The sequence below is a fragment of the Ips typographus genome, linkage group LG4 (assembly GCF_016097725.1).
Source record: "Ips typographus isolate SLU linkage group LG4, UJ_Ityp_2.0, whole genome shotgun sequence".
Classification (NCBI taxonomy): Eukaryota; Metazoa; Arthropoda; class Insecta; order Coleoptera; family Curculionidae; genus Ips; species Ips typographus.
Window position 1 is genome coordinate 1898769 of NC_138425.1, and position 19795 is coordinate 1918563.

The 19795-nt window shown below is 33.4% G+C and overlaps 2 protein-coding genes and 1 long non-coding RNA gene across 11 annotated transcripts in view; 2 read left to right on the forward strand and 1 right to left on the reverse strand.

Annotated features, from left to right (window-relative positions):
• The window catches only part of Ret (protein kinase receptor Ret oncogene), a 50262-nt gene that overhangs the window by 8581 nt on the left and 21886 nt on the right, over nucleotides 1-19795 (reverse strand). For 6 of the 7 annotated variants that reach the window (XM_081979295.1, XM_081979294.1, XM_081979290.1 and 3 more), the window contains 2 exons: nucleotides 980-1017; nucleotides 621-798 (listed from right to left, as the gene is read on the reverse strand). In XM_081979295.1, coding sequence (XP_081835421.1) covers nucleotides 621-720 — 100 coding nt within the window. In that variant the 5' untranslated portion in view covers nucleotides 721-798; nucleotides 980-1017. Of the gene's footprint in view, nucleotides 1-620; nucleotides 799-979; nucleotides 1018-7252; nucleotides 7677-19795 lie in introns of those variants that run through there. The other variant, XM_081979289.1, reaches the window with a different exon arrangement.
• Nucleotides 3320-5003, forward strand: LOC145728788 (uncharacterized). The gene is made up of 2 exons (XR_014178168.1): nucleotides 3320-4051; nucleotides 4128-5003. It is a non-coding gene; the product is annotated as an uncharacterized LOC145728788 (long non-coding RNA).
• LOC145728787 (BMP and activin membrane-bound inhibitor homolog) overlaps nucleotides 12818-19795 on the forward strand; it is a 30292-nt gene continuing 23314 nt past the window's right edge. Inside the window, exons 1-3 of one of the 3 annotated variants that reach the window (XM_081979299.1) lie at nucleotides 12818-12938; nucleotides 13001-13206; nucleotides 13878-14062. Coding sequence is in view for 1 of the 3 variants with exons in the window: in XM_081979296.1 (XP_081835422.1) it covers nucleotides 17624-17774 (151 nt within the window). In the remaining 2 variants the exon portion in view is untranslated. Of the gene's footprint in view, nucleotides 12939-13000; nucleotides 13207-13877; nucleotides 14063-17437; nucleotides 17775-19795 lie in introns of those variants that run through there. The other 2 variants (XM_081979298.1, XM_081979296.1) reach the window with 2 other exon arrangements.

Consider the following 19795-nt stretch of genomic DNA (forward strand, 5'->3'; position numbering starts at 1 on the left):
CTTGGGACGGACTTTAGTTTGTTGCTGCTGCTTTTTACGACTTGAAACTCGAAATTTAGTTGCAATGTTGTCAAACTGACAAATTCTACTATTTTGGTTCGAAGAGTGTTTTTGCAATGTTGACAAACTAACAAATTCTACTAATTAAGATCAAAGAGTGTTTGCAATGTTGCCAAATTGACTAATTTTACTAATTTGATTTGAGAAGAGTATATGCAATGTTATCAAACTGACAAATTCTACAATTTTGGTTTGAAGAGTGTTTCCAATCTGTCCAAACTGACAAGTTCAACTAATTTCTTCGAAGTGTGTTTGCTTGCAATGTTGCCAAATTAACCAACTCTCCTAATTTAGATCGAAGACTGTTTGCAATGTTGCCTAACTGACAAAATTTGGTAATTTGGTTCAAAAGTATCCTTGCAATGTTATCAAACTAACAAATTCTACAATTTTGGTTCGAAGAGTGTTTGTAATGTAACCAAACTGACTAATTTCTTTGAAGAATGTTTGCAATGTTGCCAAACTGAAAAATTTTGTCTAAGTGGGAATTTACCTAAATTCCTACGAATTTAAGAAAAAAATTTTTTGTGGCCCTTCTAACTATTCAATAAAAAACTTACTTGTATTTAAATCATAGATGACACTTTTGATATTGCACTCCCTGAACAGTTCTTCAGCACCTAAAATTCCTTTAAACTCTCTCCCATCAACGTAAGCCATTGAAATAAAGGGTTTCTCTCCAAAACACGCTGTTTTCAGCTCAGAATCACCACATTGCGTCACTGGCAGTGTAGTAAACTGAAATGAATCCACTTTTTAGCGTTGAAAAAAGCAAACCGCTTGTAAATTAATGAATTTAAACTTCCCGGAACGTCCGCACCTGGACGCAAGTTTAAACTGACACCTACGTAATGGTTTAAGTTAACGAGAACGAAATGTTTCCAGTGAAAAACGCAAACTTAATCGTGTTTCTTCTTACCTGAAAAAAGTCCGGAGTGGATGTTCTTGTACTTGACACTAAAAACGGAAAAAGTCAATAAGTTGGTGATTCTCAAGTAATTTAAAAGTGTATGCAAAATTAGCGTAGTAGTCGAGTGATTTATGGTTAATATATGTTGGCCTAATGTCACGCACGGCATAAAAAAGTCTTATTCAAAATGTTTTTTGCGTAGGTATATGCAACGTGTAACTTTTGCTTCTTGTTAAGCCTCGCCCCAAAAAACAAATTAAATGGTATCCTTAAATATGACAAAACTAATCGAATACAGTTCCGAAATTAGCATGATCTGCACTAATTAATTTAACGAAATCAAAGAAATTAACGTAATTTTACTGCCAGGAATACCAACTAAATTGTTGCGTGTCATTTTGCGTCGCTCTATTTTTATATTTCCATTAAACCAGGCGGAATCTAGGACGAAATATTACGGGGTAGTTTTTTTGCTATATTACGACCTTCTGCGGGTTTATTTGCCCATATCAATCTTACGCTGAATAGATTATCTTAGGAGATCAATAACCGGATGTGGATTATTTGTACCAGACAGCGTAAAAATATGTTTGGTGGAAAAAAAAAGCCATTAAACGGCTAGTTACACTTCTCCCACCTCAATCAAAGGTAAAAGACGTCATTTTCGCGTTTTCGAACGATAAAAGCCTGTCTAGTTGGGCTTTAATGTTGATACTGTAGGGCGGTAAAGGAAACACTGGTTTATTATCATTGTCTCGAAACCATAGTTTGTTTACGAACATTCGATACCCCCCTTTGGTACATTTAATTAGGGCTTTGCCTTTAATTTCAGCCCATAACGGCCTTTAATAGCGTTTTTTTTTTTTATTTACCCTCGTGTTTTCTTACCTATTCTCCCAGAATTTTTCAGAACCTTCACACGTGATTATCTCGAAGGGTTTTGGATACAAAAAGGGTTGTTTTTAAATTTAATGAGCTGGCACGTTTGCTTAGCTGAAACAAATATTTAATGAACCCCTAATAGGGAGGGGTAGAATTGGTATTAATTTCTTAATTGGACCGATTACTTGCTAGTTAATATGCTAATGGGTTAGTTGATTAGAACAATTTGAATGAATTGTTCAGAATGTACAGAAAAGAGAGCAGCCCTCGTTTCTGAGCTACAGAGTGATTTTGAAAATACAACTTAGAATCTCTTGTATTTTCTTTATTATTAGCGACCCAGAAGAACTGCAAATGGTTTCCCAAGGAAATTTCCTGTCATATTGTCGTTATCAGCTGTTCCTTCTTCGAGCACGGGTTTGCTAAAACCGCATTGCTACTACCTGTAAATCGTCAAATTTGTGTACTTTCTGAAGCCCAGAAGTTCCAGCAAAGAAGGCGAAATTGGTAAATGGTTTTGCCAGTGAAGAGGAAGCAGAAGAGGAAGAGGATGATCCTGATTTTGAAGCAGATGAGGATGAAGAGAGTGGAGAGGAAGAGGCAGAGGAGGAGCAAGATAAAGAAGATGAAGATACAGATGATGACAATGAGGCAGTAGAAGAAGAGAGTGAAGCTAAAGCACCAGTAAAGCAGGAGAAGTCCAAAAAAGGCAAACAACCAAAAGAAGAACAGGAAGCTCCCAAATTCAAACCAGTATGTACCGGGTGTCTCAAATTCAGAAAAGAGAGCAGCCCTCGTTTCTGAGCTACAGAGTGATTTTGAAAATATAACTTTGAATCTCTGGTATTTTCTTTATTATTAGCGACCCAGAAAAACTACAAATGGTTTCCCAAGGAAATTTCCTGTCATATTGTCGTTATCAGCTGTGGAAGATACAACTGCTCCTTCTTCGGAGCACGAGTTTGCTAGAACCGCATTGCTCTACCTTTGCTACTACCTGTAAATCGTCAAATTTGTGACACCCTATACAGGTCATTAAAATCTAGAATAGAGGTTCCCAAAGTGGTCCAGGTGGACCCTCAAGGGTCCACGGGAGTCTCAAAGGGGTCTACGTTGACGTGGGGGTTCACAATTCGTAAGCGGGGGTCCACAAACATTTTTCTGTTTAACTGTTTACAATGTAATATGATAACCATAATAACAGTGTAATAATTACATTTATTAGTAAATACAACAAAAGAAAACATACATATATTTTCTTTTTTATTTAACACTCCGAAAGGTTACATTATTTATAAATGGGATTCTAAAAAGTGAAGTTGGATGGTATCATTTTTTTCAATGATCTACTTTACTTTCTCAACATCCATTCACAGCACAATCAATTAATTAATTAACCAATTAATTTTCACTATTTTTTTTCGAAAACTGCTAATCTTCAAATTTTTTTGTTGAGTTTTGAGATTATGGTATAAATGTAGCTTCAAGGGGTCTACCAAAATCAGCAAAATTTATAAAGTTGTCTATGAGACAAAAAAGTTTGGGAACCTCTGATCTAGAACTTTAGAAAGTTATATTAGATTTCCAAATTGTGGTTAATAAACAAATTCTTTATATTTTGGCAATAGTGACGTCAATCTTTACGTGTATCGCTGTATTTTCTTGATGTACAAAGAAATACAGAACTTTCACTCTCGATGAAGCGACAAAGCTTATTCCCTATAGTGATGGAGTAACAAAAAAATACATTTAAATTGAGTTCTCTTTTTGAAATTGATAAATAGGGCAAACACCTTCCTAATTGAACCCCCGTTACCCTATACAACAAAAAAGCACGGTAAAAATCAATTTTCAATTACTTTCCGTTTGCGCCGCACTAAACTCAACTTTTAATCAAAATGCATCAACCCCCTCGCTATAGTTAAAATATACGACCAAAATGTCAAGGTTCAAAGGGTCAGACGGATAAATATATACACAAAATACTTTCCCTCAGATCCTTAATATTATTTAGAGATAAAGGATTCGTCCCCCTTTAGTTGCAAAAATGGAATGGAAGGATGATTCAACTGATTTCCCTCCTCCCCCATCATCTTAGAGGAGACATTAGGAAATTCCCCGACTGACATAATAGAGTGTGAGGCGCTAGAAAAAGGGCATTAAGGAATCACCCTCATTTCCATAAGGGCCACCATTAAGGTTTTATTAAATTTATGTCACTAACCCTTATTATTGCAACTGATGGTTTTATTTATTGCTTACAATTTTTGTGTAGTTTCAGGCATTAAATCCTAGAAATTATCGTAACGCGTGGGATGTCGTAATTGCCTGGAATCTTCGAACTGGGTTTTTCCTGGAATATCCCAAAATTCCGGACACGTTACCGCTGTATGTGAAACCCGAAATCCAGTTTTGATCGAGTCTGGCCTGGAGCAACTATTCCAAATTTAATGGCAATAAAAACCAAAACTAGAATTCCATTTTAGGCAGTTTCCGGATTAATCCTCGTAATGGGTTTGTTTGTTCCTAAACAGCGCAAAATACATACAAAAGCCTCTTTGTTGACATTTCCATGGAGGGTGTTAAGCAAGCGACAAACTGACCTTGTTAACACGTGACTGCATTTGTTATGATTTCGCTGTATTCAACCCCAAAGTAAGAGAGAAAAACGGGGTATTTTCCTTTCGCAACCTGGCAATTTTCAATTTTAAACTGATACGCCCACACTATGAATTTCATTCATGAAAATCCAACCATGCGTGTGGCACACAACCCTATTCTAACCCAAAATAGGGTTTTGTTGGACAAGAGATTGATTATTAAATATGCAAATTAACGTGATTTCGTTCAATCATTATTTGAAACTAAAAATATCGTTAATTTAAACTAAATCACGCAACCATACACAATTAGTTTTTTTTTGTGAATGTTTGTAATAATGGTACAAAAATCATAAAAAACTGTATTCTGTATATTTTGCATAATAGTACTCAGATAAGTTTTCAACTTGCACTTTTTCAGTTTTTACAGTAATGATCCAATTAACCGCCATTAGAAAAAGGATAAAAGATACTACAAAATGAGCCAAAACTCGCCTGTCTAGCTCACCACGTTACCGAGATATTGAACCTTAAAAAGTACTTAAAAAAGATGCCTAATTCTTTCAATTTTTTTTGAAAAATGAAAAATTTTAAAATGTTTTATTTGTGTTTATTTCAGCTAATTTAAGGTTTTTAGTTATAAATATGCTCTTTGCTGTGCATTGGAACCCTTATAGAGCAAAATAAAAATTTGCCAAAATTGCACTTTTAGCAAAAACGTCATTTTTTCAGTTTTGGAATAATTGTAACTTTTTTATTTAAACTCTTATAGTTTTCACTAAAACGTCATTAGACAGAGGATGAAAAATACTACAAAATGAGCCAAAACTGGCCTCTCTAGCTCCTCATGTTACCGAGATATTGAATTTCAAAAAGTACCTAAAAAACCTCTCTAGTACCCCCCATTCTTTCAATTTTTTTGAAAAGTGAAAAATCTTAAAGTGCTTATTTCACTTAATTTAAGGTTTTTAGTTATAAATGTGCACTTTACTGTGCATTGGAACCCTTATGGAGCAAAAAAAAAATTGAAAATTTTGACAAAAAATGGCATTTTTCGAATTTTTGAAAGGTTCAAAGTGGTTATTTCCCTTAATTTGAGGTCCTTTGGTATAAATATATCCTTTGCTGTGCATTAGAACCCTTATGGAGCAAAATAAAAATTTGCCAAAATTGCACTTTTGACAAAAATTGAATTTTTTGACTTTTTGAAAAATCGTAGCTCTTTTATTTAGATTCGCAGGAGATTCGTTCCTACGCCATTCGAAAAAGCATAAAAAATACTACAAAATGAGTAAAAAATGGCCTCTCTAGCTCCTCATGTTCCCGAGATATTGAATTTCAAAAAGTACCTAAAAAACCTCTCTAGTACCCCCCCATTCTTTCAATTTTGTTGAAAAGTGAAAAATTTTAAAGTGCTTTTTTTGTGCTTATTTCACTTAATTTAAGTTTTTTTTGTATAAATATGCCCTTTGCTGTGCATTGGAACCCTTATGGAGCAAAAAAAAAAATTCAAAATTTTGACAAAAAATGGCATTTTTCGAATTTTTGAAAGGTTCAAAGTGGTTATTTTCCTTAATTTGAGGTCCTTTGGTATAAACATGCCCTTTGCTCTGCATTGGAACCCTTCTGAGACAAAATAAAACCAATTGATCAAAAATATAATTGTCAGAGTTTCATGCTTGCATACAATAATAATATGCATTTTCTAAAATCAGCTCTAATAACAACGAAAACGATCCAGTCTCAAATTTGTCAATAACTCCAAAAGAGCAATTCAAACAATCAGGTTATTGGATGAACATGGGAGAACGCTAATGAAATTATTCCCTTGAATTAAAATTGTCCTTGGTAAAGTACGAAATGAAATATCAATATTGTCACTCAAAATGCACACAGGAAAATTAGTGTGTAACATTCGTTTCTGAATTTGTTTACCTGTGCGTTTCAATCCAGTCTTAATTGCTTTGCTAACGGCGTTTAATGTAAGATTTAGTCGATTTATTGATTCCATTTGTTGTCGCAAAACCCGCAATAAAAACCTTTAAACAAACACCTGATAATTGGTACAAGAGTCGGTTTATCTGTCCTTTTATCATTGTTGTCTAATCGAATGCACGTTTCGTTGTACCAATTTCCGCAAACAACGTGGCGAATTATTGAAAACACTTTTGCAACTTGTTTGAGCGAATAAAATTGTTATTTTGTATTCCACAACGTCGGGCTCATTAATCATGCAAGTTTTTGCTTTAAATATTATCATTTGACGCGGATTAATGGTTTAGATTCAAAACAAACAAGTCTCTAAGAAATATTATTAGATCACTTAAAAAAAAGGGATGATTTAGGATTTAGGTAATGGTAGAACAGACTTTTTGTATTTCTTTGTTAAAGTAACAATAAGCTAAAAATTGCTTCTTAATTGTTTGTTAAATTATAGTTCCTAACCAACCTCTACTTTTACTTTTGTAATTTGTGATTGCAAATGGCCAAAAAAAAACGGACAGTATGTAAAAAAATAAATTGGTAAAATGAATTAACCTGTTGAAGCAAACAAACCTGGTTTGACCTAGAAAATAAATTTTTGATCAAAATAAACCAACAAGTGTTAAACCCTCAACAGTTTTCCCAGAATGAAAAATATTTGCATTTCAACACAACAAATACCACTTGTATGTCAATACGGAATATGTTTTTAATGTTAGTTTAATTACTCGTCACGTGTAAAACAACAGAATTTAAAAAAATGTGTACCATAACCTGTTGAATTATGAAAACAAATACTAGAAAAAATGAAACTTACCAAAAATAAAAAATAGCACTAAAACTAAGTTTAAGTTGAATGGACCAACTTTCCGCAACATGTTCGTCGGTGGTTGAGCGGAAACCGTGGAAAAGGGTTTTTTGCAATCGCGCAGCTAACGGCAAAATGAGCGTCGGTAAACGTCGCTGGTGCCCTTCGCCCTTCGAACGCCCGGCGCTCCTTCGTTTGCGTGCTGTGACGTTTTACCAAATATCCCTCGTGTTCTTTTATATGCGCAATATACGACCCGAGTAATTATATGAATTTTCAGTCGAAAGCAAACATATTCAATGCATTTTTAAACGCAATACTGCTAGAAAAGAAGGAGATCTAGAAACAATCCAAGTTAGCTTTTTTAGTGTCTAAGATTACTCACTTTACAATTTATTTAGAATAGATAGTATGCAACTTGATAAATCTTGTTTGCTAATTTAAATAAAAAACACTAGTTGATCTTTACTTTGAAGAGTAGCCAATTTTTGAAGTAGATTGCAGGTAAACAGTCTTTAGGTTAACTTACACCTAAGATAAATATAATTAAGTTAAGAGAGAAAACTTCAAAGGTAAATAAAAGATGTTCCTCATCGATTGGTGACTGAAGTTTATGTGTTTAAGGTTAGTTAAAGTCAATCAAACCAAAATTAAATCAAGTTATTGTTGCGAAGCGAACTTTTGATTATTAGTTAGGATTTCTTTAGTTATTTGTAGTTACCCCTGTATGTTACGTTGCTTTGTTTACGTTCTACATTCTTTTGTCTGTGTTCTAGAAAATCCTGGCTCCGTTGCTTATATAGAGAGAGATTTATGTTAATAGCTTAAAGAGTGTGAGAGAGAAAGTCAATTTCATGAATATTTGGGAACTTTCTAGAAACCATGGAAGCCTATATAAGCAGCTGAACCAGGCCTGGTTAGTTAGTTGTTGAGTTGATGGTTGTAGTGAAGTCGAAGTTGTCAGATAACGAGGTTAAGTGTCAGTGTCAGTTTATTGTTTGTAAACAATATACAGTGTTGTACAAGAAGTGTGTCATTAATGAGCACGACGGTATAGTCAAATTTTTACCCTTTGAGAATGACGTCAAGCAGGTGAAAAAACACGCATGTCTGGAATTAGATCACAAGTTTTAACCTACAAATGCTTTGAACAATTAGTGGGTTCAGAAGTGACTGATGATCAATTGGGACGACATCTGGAAACTGTTTCTTTTCGTACTCCAAAAAAAAGCAGCACATTTAGAACTAGCATTTGGGCTTGCTCATTGTAGCGCAACATTTTTATACCTTTGATATTTGTTTATATCAAAGTGACAGTAAATGTCAACGTTTTTAATTTGACAGGATGACAAAATTAATAACCTGCCTTTTTTGTTAAAATTGTTTATTTCACATGTTTGATATGCGAGAAATAAAGATGTAAAAAGATGACGTCATTCTCAAAAGGTAAAAATCCGACTATACATTATTATAATAAGTAAAAAAAAAAACAAAATGCTTAAAGCTACTTTTTCTGACCATTCACAAACTAGTATACTATAAGATTAGCTCCAAGATTGTCAAAATCAGTAAAGTAGAAAAATATTAACTGTTTGGGTGTACCATAGAATTTGTCTTCTAAAGCACAATTTCAATGGAAAATTTATTATTTTTTACATTTTCAGCTATCTGTATGATTGGTTTATAAAGTCCCAATCTCACAAATAATTGCAGTACTCTTTTCACAGAAAATCACGAAAGCAATGCAATTGGCTGAACTTTTACCAACAGATGTCGCTAAAAATTGGTGAATCACAATGCATCGCTGCCTGTAATCTGTACTCTCTAGGTTTCTCAAATCTACGAAAGAGGTCGCTACAACAGTATAGACTGTAATACCCATTCTTAATCGAGCTGACAGTTGAAACGTTGAAACAACTCAACACAGAGGGCGCAGGCAGTATTTTTCTAAACAATAGCCAAGTTTAGTGATTTCCCACTAGATCACTGCAGAGAGAGTGAAAATACTGAAAATTGAAGAATATCACGTGACTTTGTATTGTATAAATTCAATAAAATCGTATGACATGTGTACTTGTTTCCTTTTTTAACCAAATTACTACGAGTTCTGAAACAATAAAAATTCTTTCTGTTTTCTTAAAATAAAATTACAATTTAAGTAAAAGTAAAAACACAAAGTCGATATCCATAAAATTTATATTTATAATTTGTGTTTTTATTTTCACTTACACTCACTACTCAGCGTTGCCAAAGTTGCCAAATCACGTGACAACTGTCAATAACGTCAAAACTGTCAAACCATGCTCTAAAGTTGCAAAAATCAGGGTTTAGAAACGTTTTCTTGTAGTATTTGATGTAAAACGGGTTTCTGAAATTTATGACAGTTATTTTGACAATTGTCACGTGACCGTCTAGCTAAATAGTGTTCTATGATCACGTGACAACTGTTAAAACTGCAAAACTATGCTTTAAAGTTGTAAAAATCAGGGTCTAGAAACGTTTTCTTGTAGTATTTGATGTAAAACGTGTTTTTGGGATTTCTAACAGTTTTTTTGACAATTGTCACATGACCGTCTAGCTAAATAGTGTTCTACAATCACGTGACAACTGTCACTAACGTCAAAACTTCAAACCATGCTCTACAGTTGCAAAAATCAGGGTTTAGGAACGTTTTTCTTGAAGTTTTTGATATAAAACGTGTTTTTGAGATTTATAACAGTTATTTTGACAATTGTCACGTGACCATCTAGCTAAATAGTGTTATATGATCACGTGACAACTGTCACTAACGTCAAAACTGTCAAATTATGCTTTAAAGTTGCAAAAATCAGGGTTTATAAACGTTTTCTTCCAGTATTTGGTATAAAACGTGTTTCTGAGATTTATGGCAGTTATTTTAACCATTGTCACGTGGCCTTCTAGCTAAATAGTGTTCTACAATCATGTGACAATCGTTATTAACATCAAGGTATGCTTTAGTTCCAAAAATCAGAGTTTAGAAACGTTTCCTTTTAGCATTCGATATTAAGAGTGTTTTTGAGATTTATAATTTTGACCATGGTCACGTGACTGTTTGACTAAATTATCCTTTAAAACCACGTGATTTAACAATTATTATTAAAAAAAATGAAAAATCAGTATTTTTTAAGTACGGTTTTTATACTATTTCTAGCAAGAATCAATGATTAAAATTTTTGACAACTATTAAAAGACACCCTGTATAATAATGTAAAATTAATGAATTTGTTTTGATCTACCGTTTTTTGACTGATTTTTTTACTGTCATTAAATATTTTGACTTGGCAACATTGCCAATAATAACAAACCGAAACGGTGTGAGTGAACTCAGCAGGAGTAGGCGTTCAATAAAAAAACGTAAAAAATCGAGAAAATACGTTTGGCAACACTGTCACTACTCCACTGTGGGAATATGGACTACTTCTTTTCAATAAAATTACAATTCTTATAACGCTTTTACTAATAAAAGAAAATTATCAAGAAATAATGCAGAAACAATATTTCTTTAAACAAATACAGGGTATTGAAAATTAATTATATTTTTTTTAGAAAAAAAAATCATACGTCAATCAGTGGCCAATTCCTCGTTCAATTTTAAAGAAAAAAGTTTTTTTCAGTTTTTCTAGTACAATGAGCCTTTTAATGCTATGAAATGAAACAAACAATTGTAGTCGTTTGCTTATGAGGTATGGCATCTCTGCTTTGTAAATGTCATGTCAATTGCGGACTGACAGAGAAATGTCATTACTGTCATTACTGTTTTATGTTTTATGCATTTTCAATAATTATGAATAAATCCTTAAAATTACCCGTTAAATTTAAAATTATTGTTCGTTTTAAAGAAATTCATAAACGTTTATCACTCAGTATTTCTTTAACAAAGCATTTTTGACTTATGGTTTACACTGGCATTATTTTTCGATGTAGAATCAATAATTAAAACATCTCTCATCATTAAAAAACATCGGGCATAATATAGTCATTATTAGTGTAAACTCAAAGCATCGATTGTATTGCAAATGTCTATTTGCCTATAACCGATGCGTATAAGGGTACTTAAGTCTCTCATAATAGCTTTATATAAGTTTTACCTGTGGGAAATTTCAGTGAGAGTGGAAAAAAAAAAGAAATAATGCAAACTTTAGCCAGTCTTTGGTTTGACGGTCATCGACAAACAATTAATTATCCAGATGTGCGGCTCTCTGTCTTGGCGGGGTTTCGAGGCAGTGTTTAATCGTGAAGATGCATTAAAGGACTTTACAAACCGCACCTAGTTTTATGTTTAAACAGTGTTAGGATTATTGAAAATGCACTTAATTTACCTGTAGAGTATGTCAAAATTTTGATTATTGTTCTACCCTACTATTTAGGGTTTTTGTCAAGGATTGTAGGGTGGCAACAGAAGAAGTGGAGATTTGGTTCCCATCGTACTGCTGGTCCCTTCCCCAAACTATTTACTTTGCGCTCTTTTTTTGAACCCATTATTCCGATTCGGACTAACCAAACACAAGTGGTTCTTTTAATCGTTTTGTTTTTAAGTAAGGCAGCTCGCCGATGATGAGAGACCGCTCGCGGCATAAGTCATCCTGAGAGAGAACTGCAGGAGTCCCTCTACCTACACGAAAGCATTTTTTTCGACCGAGTTGTAAATAATGGTTTTGCTTCTTTTTGTCTGCATATTTTCGACATTGGCTCGTACCGGTCGCTTGTCAAAAAAAATAATAATGCCGCTGTCTATTTAATGTCTTGTTTTCTGCTATTGATGATGTTGTCAATTCCCCAAGCAAATTTTGGCCTAAAAAAAATGAAAGATGAATGAGTCACAAAGTGACTCAAAAGCAACAATAGAATCTGAGTACTTTAAGAGCTCATCTTCAAAAATAACTACATAGAGCACTTTTCCGTCCACCATGTATTAACAGCCTTTTTCAATGGACGATAACGAATAATCATTAATGCATGCTTTTTCAATTTACCATAGGCAACCAAATACGCTCATATCCCCATCCTTCTTTATTTGTATTAAACAGAGAGAAATAGACGCACATTATTTAGTTGACATCCACCATTAACGACAGAACTAACTGTCACTGTCACTCTCATTGTCAAGAGTGCCTATGATTTCGGTTAATATAAAATTAAAATAAAATTGAGATTATTAATCGCCAATTAATATAAGAGTTGGTTTGCTTGCAAAATTTGTAGCCTATAATAAACGAATAAAAACTAATTGTTACTATACAGGTGTGGTAAATCCAAAACCGACCATAAAAAAACCGACAGAGACCCATAGATGATTATTGCATGCGTGTGACAAAGACAGAACACTTTCAAAAATTTTAAGTAGGCCATAATTTTTCATCAGTATTGTCAAACTGACTGGATTATAATTATTTATATAACATCATTATTAAAACATTCTTAAATATTTCCATTTACTTATATAACATATTTAGTTCGGTTTCTGTGTAATTTGTTTTAAAACTTGAATAATAATAATTGTTTTTCGTTTACTATTCGATCTTACGAACTGCTATTGCGTTGCAACGCCTCTCTATTGTAGCAAACGTCAACTGTCAAATACAATTACCATCTAACCTCCAAATGAATCTGTTTGTTTAGTTTAGTTAGTCCGTGTTTAGTGTTTAGTCCTATACAGTGATAATTATAATAATAAGTAAGTATTATACCTCTATATTGCAAGATTTTGGCAAAACAACAAAAAATGATCCTTTTTAGGCCATAATAGTGATAAACCTAACATGTAGAGAGCACCAGAAAGCTCGCATCACATCCACATTGAGAGTTGCTGAGATGTTAGTTAAACTGAAAGGAAAGACCAAAAGTAATATCCTTTTAAAGGCAAACAACACCATAACTTATTGTGCCCAGGAAGCAAAGTGAGATTTAACAAACCCATAAAGGACTGCGCTGATGATAATAAGGTTGGTACTTAGTTGAATGTTTGAATAACAAGATATGGTAAACCAATGCTTGTGTGGTTGTTTTGCTAAAATCTTACTTAACATAAGGAGGATATTTTTGTATTAATACGCCTGTCACTTAATTGTTTTTGTTTACTTTGAATTTGAGTTGAGTAAATTAGGAATAATGCAACAACAAAATTAATTTTGAAAATATGGCCTACTTGATATTTTTTCCTTTTTCCGTCTCTGTCCCTTACACGGTTTTTCTATGGTTAGTTTTGATTTAGACATAGCAAACCAAAATCATAGGCACCCTTGACAATGACAGTGACAGCTGGTAATGGTGGATCTGAGTCTATTTCTCTCTATTTAATACAAGTAAAGAAGGATGTAACTATACTATGAGCCTACTTGGTAAGTTAGTGAAAAAATCAGAATTTTCTTTCTCTCTTAGTTAATTAACGTTTTTCGGAAAAACTAAAATGGATCCTCCCTCTGTTTCTTCATCATATCAACGAAACGTTCGATGATTTATTGTTTGTTTTAAAAAAGTGGCCGACAATCAAATCAATTAAGGCCTAAAAGCACTCTAAAAAAGACGACCGAAGGTACCCCAGAGACGATGTGTTTTAGCTTTATCACATGACTCGATAAAAAAGAGATATATTGATGAGTTTGTGTTCTCGTAGCCCGTGGTAATTATAAACATCTCCCTGGGCCCTGTGGGGAACCGACTAACAAGAAACTGCAACCAGTGGCGTTACTACTCGGTACCACTTCCAACCAGAAAATGATTATTGGGAGCTGTTTCTGTTGTGAAACGAAACTACAACGTACCATAAAGTAGAGAACGTTTAACATCTAGAAAATCAAGGTAAAGTACTCACAGGTAGGCTATACGTAAATGTGTCTGTACGGCACTGGTACCTAAAACTCTAAAACAACGCATCGCCCCAAGGGGTAACCTCGAAGCGGTGCACCGGTCTGGGCATGCCGAACTATGCTGGGGCTCCCTGTGAGCGCTTCTATAGACATTCAAGACTTCCAAACTATTCGCCAGTAAAGTTACATTTCAATGTCAGAAATTGCAAATGACCAACTACAGCAAAGTAATGGCGACTTAGTAAATTCAATTAATTTAAATCAATAGTAACTAATTAGTCAAAGCCTGCTGTACTTAAATAGTAGAGGCATACAGTTATAACAACTTCAAAATTATATCTACAGATCTCATGACTAGAGTAGAAAACTGCATTGATTTTCCAGTTAGCAAAATTACATCTCAATACATTCAAATGATGTGACAAAATGACGGATGTTTTGACACCAAGTTGGGAACTGTCAAATTATGCTTGTTACTTGCACTGCTTTATTTCCCGGTCAATATCTCGGTTATTTGTGATTTAAAAGAAATGGGTTAAGATAAAAAAAAACTAAAATTACGAGCTATATTTTGACGTATGAACAAACCTCATAGCTGTCCTCCACTTAGGAGCTGTCAAATTTTGACACCTTTCACCTTTGAAATTTCCCTTAATTTGAGGTCCTAGAGACAAAAATTGAATTTTCAGACTTTTTGAAAAATCGTAGCTCTTTTATTTAGATTCGCAGGAAATTCGTTCCAGCGCCATTCGAAAAAGCATAAAAAATACTACAAAATGAGTTAAAAATGGCCTCTCTAGCTCCTCCCGTTACCGAGATATTGAATTTCAAAAAGTACCTGAAAAACCTCTCTAATACCCCCCCATTCTTTCAATTTTTTTGAAAAGTGAAAAATTTTAAAGTGCTTTTTTTGTGCTTATTTCACTTAATTTAAGGTTTTTTTGTATAAATATGCCCTTTGCTGTGCATTGGAACCCTTATGGAGCAAAAAAAAAAATTGAAAATTTTGACAAAAAATGGCATTTTTCGAATTTCTGAAAGGTTCAAAGTGGTTATTTCCCTTAATTTGAGGTCCTTTGGTATAAATATATCCTTTGCTGTGCATTAGAACCCTTATGGAGCAAAATAAAAATTTGCCAAAATTGCACTTTTGACAAAAATTGAATTTTCAGACTTTTTGAAAAATCGTAGCTCTTTTATTTAGATTCGCAGGAAATTCGTTCCAACGTCATTCGAAAAAGCATAAAAAATACTACAAAATGAGTTAAAAATGGCCTCTCTAGCTCCTCCCGTTACCGAGATATTGAATTTCAAAAAGTACCTAAAAAACCTCTCTAATACCCCCCCATTCTTTCAATTTTTTTGAAAAGTGAAAAATTTTAAAGTGCTTTTTTTGTGCTTATTTCACTTAATTTAAGGTTTTTTTGTATAAATATGCCCTTTGCTGTGCATTGGAACCCTTATGGAGCAAAAAAAAAAATTGAAAATTTTGACAAAAAATGGCATTTTTCGAATTTCTGAAAGGTTCAAAGTGGTTATTTCCCTTAATTTGAGGTCCTTTGGTATAAATATATCCTTTGCTGTGTATTAGAACCCTTATGGAGCAAAATAAAAATTTGCCAAAATTGCACTTTTGACAAAAATTGAATTTTCAGACTTTTTGAAAAATCGTAGCTCTTTTATTTAGATTCGCAGGAAATTCGTTCCAGCGCCATTCGAAAAAGCATAAAAAATACTACAAAATGAGTTAAAAATGGCCTCTCTAGCTCCTCCCGTTACCGAGATATTGAATTTCAAAAAGTACCTGAAAAACCTCTCTAATACCCCCCCATTCTTTCAATTTTTTTGAAAAGTGAAAAATTTTAAAGTGCTTTTTTTGTGCTTATTTCACTTAATTTAAGGTTTTTTTGTATAAATATGCCCTTTGCTGTGCATTGGAACCCTTATGGAGCAAAAAAAAAAATTGAAAATTTTGACAAAAAATGGCATTTTTCGAATTTCTGAAAGGTTCAAAGTGGTTATTTCCCTTAATTTGAGGTCCTTACTTTTGACACCTTAACAACTAAGCAGCAGTTGATATCTACTCCCGGTTAAATCGTTGCACGCATATTTTCTTATTAAGAAAGAGTATTGTTAGGTTAAGTTAGTTATTGGGAGTTATTAGGAATTACTGGGCATTACAAGGAATTAATGGACATTATTGGTATATTAGTGTACAAAATTGTACTCAGCGGTTTACCCCTCGAGAAATCCTAAAACAATAATTATAATTAACAACCCTCTTGCATTTCTGAGCATTAACATAACCACACTAACGTCATATTGAAAGGTAAAAAACATTTATTCATTTGTTTATAAAATCGAAACAATTATGCAAATATAAAACAGCGGGACCACTCCAATCTAAATCACGTCGTAATTTATATTTATTAATGTAATTTAGTGAGTCGAAGTCGCATGCATAAGTGAACCCCCTGGACAGATTACGACCGAGCAGGTAACCAAAGTTATCAGCAGGAATATGCAAAATGACAGCCATACATTGTCTTTCCATTAAACGAGGTTCACCAGATATCAGGATTCGCATCCGGTTGATTCATTTTAGGTGCTTTAAATGTCGATTAAAATGAAAAAGTCGGTGGGCGAAACACAAATCGTCATCTGAGACTTGCTAAAATGGATTGTTGGACCGATCCGAAGACTTTCAGACCATCTAACCACCTAGGCCAACATCCATTAACAAATTTAAATAAAAACTACTTAGACAAAATAATTTATGTAAACTTAATTTGTATGAAATACGTGTTGTCGTTTGAGACCCATTAGTCCTGTTTGCCAAGAAATTAGACCTGATTCCAGGTTAGAAAGATCGACTTCTCTTAATGGATTTCTGCTGTATATTTATTGAAATGATTGCATAATGTATTTGAAATACAGGTAGTAAATTTACTTTTATCAGTCTATTAGTTTGTTTGGTAATAGTTTTGGTGAGTATGCTAAATTGAGTATTCATGGGCATTTAAAGCCTAATTAACACAGTTTGCTTCTTTATAGATTAGTAAACTTCAAGCAACCAAGCAATACTCATTGTCATCATTTAGGGCAATGTCTAGACTTACAAGCAAAAATGCGACATCTTAACAAAGCAATAATTTCCCAAAACTCTTAACACAATACCGCAGTCACCTTTTAGGTCATTTGTCTGTCTGGTGGTACTGGTACCGAAGTGTGGTAATAAGTCAAAAACTAGGCAAACAAGAGGCGCCAGTATATTGCCAAATGGACCAGTTTCAAACGACCCAACACAAGTGAACTCCCATCAAAATCAATTTAGGGGGTACTCACTACTCGGTTCAGCACATTGCCAACCGAGAACGTTGTCGAATTCAGTCAGCCGACAACGTTCGTACCGTAAAGTGGTACTGTGCTGCGCTATACCCGCGATGTAGTTTTGGTTCCGTAACGCAGGCGACGTGTTTAGAAATTTTAAACTTTTTAGTACTAGTTCGGGTGATCATAGTGATTTAGAAAGTACCTATACAAAACAGTAAAAATGGGAAAGTTTCTTATTCCAGGCGAAGAAGCCACATTGGTAGTTCTGGTCTTAACTGTGATAATTTCAAGCGTGCTAGCCCAAGAACAATCGGTCACTATAAACAAACCAAAAACACGACTAACAAATCCTTGGGAACCACCAAAACCTGGTAAGTTTATGTTTGTTTTGCTTGGTACCACCAGAACTAATTCAGATTAGTTCAGTAATTGATTGAATTTGAAAAATTAGGCAGATTATGATTTTGAAATGCATTTCCTGAATGCTTCAGGATTCTAAGTGACCTGGTTACTGGACTTTTCCTCTTCGTTTTCACCGTGGTTTTTCCCATGAGTAAACCATTCATTTTATTAATAGCCTCGTTGTTTCCATGTCACTATATATAAAATTTAAGATTCTTACAAGACTTTAAACGGGTTTTCCATTAGTATGCTTAGTGCTAAACTAGTGTTTTGTCATACTGCTTCAATAACATTTAGATAGAGCAGGATAGAAATACACTAGTTTTGCACTAAACGTTATTAGAATATGTAAACTGCCATCCTGGTTGAGTGTCTGAAACTGGCATTCAAGAACTAAAAAAAGTCCGGAAATCAAGACAAAGATTGTATTGTGCATTAAACTCATTTTTTAATACTAAAAATAATATAAAAATTGCCTTTTAATGCTAGAACTGACTTTACTAGGACTAAAGAGAGTCCAAAAGTATATTTTCAATACTTTAATTGGTGTACAACTCAATTTTCTGGACTGGACAACAAGTCTAGAAGTAAATTAAATTTTCGGACATTTTATTTCTAAAAATTAGTTCTCAAGACTATTTTGTAGCATTTGGTACTAAAATTTTTTACTTTTATTTTTTATAACTTGACTTTTGGAAATAGTCTTAAACTCGATTTTTCAGTCTTAAAAAGCACTAAAAACATACTGAATTTCTTAGAGATGCTACAATTTATACCACCCCTATGAGTGTAGAAGTCAATTTAATAGTGAAGAAGCTTGAAATAACATTTTCAAGACTATGGTCAGTGGACACACTGGCTTTTGGGCCTGATAAGTCAAAAACTTTGTACAGATAGTCTTGAAACTCGATTTGAGGCACTGAAAACAGCCTTAAAATACTAAAAACCGTCTAGTTTATTAAGAAATACCCGAATTTTTAGCACGGAGGTGTCTAGAAGTCGATTTAATAGTGACAAAGCTTAGAATGCTATTTTAAGTCTATGAAGAATGTAAAAATTGTTTTTTAAGTTTGCTATGTCAATAACTTGGTGAAGATAGTCTTGAAACTCGATTTTTCAAGCTGAAAGCAGTTTTGAAGCACTAAAAATAGTCCAGAATTCGAAGAAAATGAAAAGCAAAGTAAAAAGCACGAAAAGTTAGTTTTCAAGACAATTTTCATGAATCTCATTTCAATGTCCTGCATCTAAGACTATTTTCAAGACTAAAATATTGAAATTTGTCTTCAAATTATGAAAACTTACTTCAAATGCAAATTTTAAGCTTCTGATGTCACTTTTCATTAGTTCAGTCACATTTTGGGGTTCAAGTCAATTTTTAAGGTTTAAATGTATGAATTTGTAGTAACAAATTCTTGAAAAAGTAGTTTTTATGTCTACAACTCAATTTTTAGTATTAAAGTCTCTCGATTTGCATGAAAACTGGTTACAAACACAATTTTTAAGCTTCTAAAATGTTTATCTTTTCTAATTCAATTTTCAAAACTCAAAGTCTTTTAGTTTGTCTGAAAACTATGAAAACTGGCTACAATAATATTTTTTAAACTTCTTAAGTGAATTTTCCGTTTCCAAGACAATTTTTAAGTTGGGTTGGGTTAGTTTTGGGTCTTTGACCGTAATAACGTGTAATAAAGTGCTTGTTCCAAATTTGATCAATATTGCTCCAACGGTTTGACAGTTATGACAAAAAAAAACGATTTTTTAAACAGAAACTTGAAGGGCTGTATTTTCCTTAGGAAGCACTTTTCAGGAAAATGACATAATGAATGTCAACTTATTTTTTAATTGGCTATGGATTGGTGAATTATTGACATTTAAAACTGGACCACCCTGTATAGTTTTGTTCTGTTTTTACCATAAAAGATTGCATTTTGTATTACCCTCAAGGGGAATATCATAGCAGTGTTCGTAACTTATGATTGGTCAAAAAGAA